Here is a 4,954-nt window from a genome sequence, read left to right as displayed (position 1 = left end):
CTTCGCCAAGGACAAGTCGGCAATGAAGGTGAGGGGCTGGGAAGTCGAATGGCGGCAACATCGTGGCTGTGGCGGAGGTCCCGCCCTTGTGCAAACATGCTGCATACTTGCCTGTCCGTGCAGATGCGTGGTCCCACGGTGCCTGGTAATCGAAATGGTACCACACTCCGCAACAACGGCTCGCATCATCGGGTGCAGAAGAAGCGCCGCACAGAGGCGGCAGTGGGGGCGGCGGTGTAGCGGCGGCCACTCCTGCGCATCGGAGGCAACAATTCAGCGTTCGCTGAAGCGCAGACACCTGCTAGGGAGGCTCCTGCAGAGCTGGCGGCTCAGCAAGCATTCCAGGCTTCAAGTATGTGGCGTTGTCAGGGCGCCTGCTCACTTCACATCACCCAGTACGCACCTGGTAACATTTTGGGAAGCGTGCACGCAAGGAGAGAGGGTGAAAGAGGCTGGGCCAACCATCACCCCTTGCTGGGACGCTCAGGTGCGCGCCATTGGCGCTGGTGGCACCATAAAGGCACGAGGAAATGTATGTAGGCCACGGGAGAGGGCGGGAGGGATGTGGAAGAGGCGAGCACAGGGCTCCGCAATTGCCAATTGCTTGTGTGAGCCCCTTGGGCGCCCCACAGAGCGTCGAATGAACCCATTGTGAGTGCTGGGGGGTGGGGTATGAGAGCCGCAAGCGGGCATGCATGCATCTGGCCACCTGGGCCTTACTGAGGCCAGGGTGGAAGGGGCCGTGGTGCGCGCCGTGGCAGGGCGCTCCCACATCGACAGTCTAGCGCTAGTTCGCTGCGTCCTCACAGATCGCTTGGCGTGTTGTGCACAGACCAGCCCCACCAGCTGGGAGAGGGGTTCCACCGACCGCCCTTGGTGCCGGCCTGACAGCTCCTGGTCGCCTTCACCCTGCTCCTGCTCCTGCTGGATCTCTCCTCCACTCACCGAGCAGCCGCCGGCGGGTGGCGCCGCACACGCGGAGGCAGGCCCGATGTCTGAAGGCGCTGGGCCTCCTATTTTCCGTCTAATCAGCTCTGAAGAAGATGGTGGGTTGGGGCAGACTTGCCACAGGGGTGCAGCGAGAACCCTGCAGCCCCGCACCCTTCCCAGCCCGCCTGCCGCCACCACCGCCGCTGCTTCCGGGCCCGTGCCTTGCACCCAGGCACCCCCCCACCCCCTCTGCCCCTGCAGTCGATGATGGCCTGTCCGGCTCGCCGCGCGGCAGCGGCCGCCTGCTGCAGCCGCCGGGGCAGGCGCCGCCAGACATCACCGTAGCGGTGCCGCACGGCGGCGCCAACGGCGCCCACGCCTACGTGCCGCCGGCCACCAACAGCAGCCACCTGGGCGACTCGGACGCAGGCGAGGGCGTGGGCGGCCCCGCGGGAGGCGCCGCCTCCGGCTCCGACCTGTGGACCAGCCTGAGCGGCAACTTCTCCCGCGGCGGCGGCGGCGGCGGCGGCTGGCGCTCCGCCGCGCGCAAGCTCTTCTCGCGCGGCCACGACATGGAGTCTGCGGGCGTGAACCACACGTACACGGGGGAGGAGAAGGCGCGGCTGAAGCAGTTCCAGAGCATCGACTACCTGGCGCCGTCCAGCCGGGTGTACCGCCAGTGGCTCGCCGCGCAGCCCTGGGGCCGCTACTGGGACCGATGGCTCATGATGGCGCTGTCGGGCATGGCGGTGGGCCTTGTCGGCTTCTTCCTCCACTTCTTCATCCACGTCCTGTCGGCCACCAAATACCACGGCACGCGGTGGGTGGCGCGCCTCGGCTGCCGCGCGGCCGCCGGCGGGCCGCCCACGGGCCGCTGCCCGCCACAGGCGGGCCTCGGCTGGCGCGCGCGGTGCCACGCCCGGCGCTGCCGAGGCGGCTGCTGCGCGGCTCCCCGCCCCGACGTGCTCCGCCCTCAAAAACAATAACCGCTGAAACAGCCTGAACGCGCTCCTTCCGCCGCAGCTGGCTGCTGGCGCACACGCACGTGGTGGTGGGCTGGATGTTCAACATCACCTTTTCCCTGGGCCTGGTGTACGCCTCCACCTGGCTGGTCATCAACGTGGCGCCCGAGGCAGCGGGGGCAGGCGTGGCCGAAATCACCGCGTACCTAAACGGCTGCTTCATGCCCAAGGCGCGTACCGTGCGGGACACTGGGCGATCGTGGCTGCACCCCTGCTGCCGTGCCCCGCTGGCTGCTGGTAGCCAGCAGAGCCGCTGGCGGCGGCCGTGTGGCAGCCATGTGGATTCCCCTTGCCACCCCCCAACACACACCACAACCACCACCATCCTTCCATCCTCCCTCCCTTCCCACTCTCTCACACACACATTCTCTGTTGCTCCCTCTCTCTTCCTCTGTCTCTCACACACTCTCTCCACACTCCGCCGCCCGCCCCGCCCGCAGATCCTGAACATCAAGACCTTTGCCGTCAAGTTCTTGTCTGCGGCCACCGCCGTGGGCTCGGGCCTGCCCGTGGGCCCCGAGGGCCCCATGATCCACATGGGCGCCGCCGTGGGCGCGGGCATCAGCCAGGGCCACAGCACCACGCTGGGCATCGACACCGGCCTCTTCCGACACTTCCAGGTGCCCCCGGGGCTGGCTGGGGCCGGGGCGGGCGCAAGCGCCGGGGCCGGCTGGGGCAGGGTCCGGGACAGGCGCAAGCAGCTGGGCCGGCTGGGGCAGGGGATGGGGCAGGCGGTAGGGCAGGGCGACGGGGTTTGGCCTTGCGAGAAGGCCGCTGTCTGGTGCGCGGCTGGCTGGCAGCCGGCGGCCGCCTGCGCTGCCTCCATGGTACCATGCCCATGCCCTCTCGATTGCGCTGCAATTTCCCCTGTGTCGCCTGCTGCCCTGTACCGCTGCTGTACCGCCGCAGAACCCAAAGGACAAGCGCGACTTTGCGACAGCTGGCGCCGCCATGGGCGTGGCAGTTGCCTTCTCTGCCCCCATCGGCGGCCTGCTGTTTGTGCTGGAGGAGATCGCCTCGTTCTGGCAACAGGCAAGCCACCCAGCCGGCGCTGGCGCGCGGCGGGCGCGCATGCCTGTGGGGGGAGGCCAGCGGGCGCCTTGCCCGACTGCTGCTGCTCCTCCGCGAGCCGCCGTGTTTGCCCCATGTCTGCTGCCCTACCTACCCCTCGGTCCCTTCCGCCCCCAGTCCCCTCCACACAAACCCGCACACACACATATGCCCCTGCCCCTGCCCCTGCAGTCCCTGGGCTGGCAGATCTTCTTCGCCTGCATGATGGCGGTGCTGACCAGCGACACGATGCGCTCGGCGCAGGCGGCCTGGGGGTGAGCATAGATGATTTGCCCTCTCCTGTGCACACGGCCTGGGCAGGCGCGGGCGTGGCGGCGTCGCTGGCGACGGCCTGCCTGCACCCCGCCTCTCTCCCGTGCCAACTTCCATGCCGCCGTGGCCACACATGGCTGCTGCCCGCCTGCCCACCCTGGTGGCTGTCCGGCGCCTGCGCGCGGCGGCAGCGGCCAGCCTGGGCTGCGCCTGCCCGCCACTGCTCTCCGTCCAGGCTGGCCTGCCGCTCCCGTGTTTCCTCACCCTGCCGCTTCTGCTTCCTCACCCTGCAGCGAGGGCCAGTTTGGGCTGTTTGACAAGGAGTCGTCCACCGTGTTTTTCGAGGTGCAGACCCAGCTGACCAACCACGTGCTCATGGTGCTGCCCGCCGCCGCCATCGGCATTATCGCAGGGCTGTGCGCCATCCTGTTCACCATCCTCAACCTCAAGGCGAGCTGCTGCTGCTGCCGCGCTGTGCTGCGCTGTCCCTGCCAGCGAGCGACCGCCGACGCACACACATGATGCATGCGCCCCCTGTGGCGCCTGCCAGCCACGTCCCGCCCGGTGCTGCACTGTGCCCTGGTGCCGGCACGCGCCAAAGTCCCCGCCCTGTCTCGCCATGTACCACCCGTGCCATATCATCGTACTGTACCGCCTGCACTGCATCCTGTACCGCAGGTGGTACGGGCCCGCAACGAGTTCTTCAAGGGCAAGCCCGCCAAGTGGCGCATGGCCGAGCCTTGCCTGCTTATCATCATCTTTGTCACCCTGGGCATGATCCTGCCCCTCTTCTTCCCCTGCACGCCCACCCAGGCGCGCTGCCGCCGGGGACGCACCCCGCGCCGCAGGCCGCATTCACTGCCGCCGCCGGCGTGCTGCCCTCTGTGCCTGCACGCTGGGGCGGCAGGACCGGGCTGGGAGGGTGGCCGTGTGGCGCCGGCCGGCAGCGTGCTGACTGGTCACCATGTGTGTGCCTGCTGGTTTGCAGTGTGTGATCATCCAGGGAGAGACCAAGCCGCTCTGCCCTGACGGCACATCGGAGCGGATAAAGTGAGGGGAGGGGCGCTGCTGGAGGTGTCTGGCTGGCTGGGGTGGCCTCTTCATGCACCTGCCGCCGCTGCCTGCTGCTTCGCTGGCTGAGCCGCCTGCAGCCGCCTGCCGCCAGCCTGCCCACGGCTCCACTTCGGCACCTGCTGCTGACCCTGCTTGCTGCCTTCTCGCGCGCCTCCCCACGCTGCAGGCGGATAGTGGAGGAGAGCACAGAGCTCTACACATGCAGCAGAACGGCGAGGGACTCGGGTGCGTGTGGCGCCATGCCCCTTGTCAGCAGCCTGTAGCCTGCACCTTTGGCTGATGGGCCCGTGGTTGCTGTGAGCCATGCAGGACTATGCCGAGCCCGCCTGGCCTGCCTGGCCTGTCCCGTGGCTGCAGAGATCCCGCCCGAGTGGGACCCCGACGGGGCTGGCGGCATCAGCGGCAACATCACCGTGCCCCGCTCCTATAATGAGCTGGCCACGCTGATGAGCGTCACGGGTGGGTGGCGGTGGTGGGTGTGTTGGTATGTTGGTGGTGGCAGGGAGGGGCGTGCACGCTCCCTGCACCGAAGCCTAGCATCCTCGGGGGGGGGGGGGGGGGGCCTTTTATGGGGGGGGGGAAAGGGCGGCCCTTAAAAAAGGGGG

At 68.6% G+C, this 4,954-nt stretch overlaps 1 protein-coding gene across 1 annotated transcript in view; it reads left to right on the top strand.

The window, feature by feature from the left end:
* Positions 1 to 4,954, top strand: part of CHLNCDRAFT_144489 (hypothetical protein) — a gene marked incomplete at both ends in the record, with an annotated part of 11,476 nt that overhangs the window by 2,948 nt on the left and 3,574 nt on the right. The window contains 10 exons of the mRNA XM_005848904.1: positions 1,192 to 1,750; positions 1,954 to 2,131; positions 2,393 to 2,572; positions 2,862 to 3,029; positions 3,195 to 3,277; positions 3,569 to 3,749; positions 3,954 to 4,037; positions 4,264 to 4,325; positions 4,516 to 4,574; positions 4,707 to 4,808. Coding sequence (XP_005848966.1) covers positions 1,192 to 1,750; positions 1,954 to 2,131; positions 2,393 to 2,572; positions 2,862 to 3,029; positions 3,195 to 3,277; positions 3,569 to 3,749; positions 3,954 to 4,037; positions 4,264 to 4,325; positions 4,516 to 4,574; positions 4,707 to 4,808 — 1,656 coding nt within the window. The remainder of the gene's footprint in view (positions 1 to 1,191; positions 1,751 to 1,953; positions 2,132 to 2,392; positions 2,573 to 2,861; positions 3,030 to 3,194; positions 3,278 to 3,568; positions 3,750 to 3,953; positions 4,038 to 4,263; positions 4,326 to 4,515; positions 4,575 to 4,706; positions 4,809 to 4,954) is intronic.

This window comes from Chlorella variabilis, assembly GCF_000147415.1.
Source record: "Chlorella variabilis unplaced genomic scaffold CHLNCscaffold_7, whole genome shotgun sequence".
Classification (NCBI taxonomy): domain Eukaryota; kingdom Viridiplantae; phylum Chlorophyta; class Trebouxiophyceae; order Chlorellales; family Chlorellaceae; genus Chlorella; species Chlorella variabilis.
The sequence above is the reverse complement of the archived record's forward strand: the minus strand, read 5'-3'. Positions and strand labels throughout refer to the sequence as shown.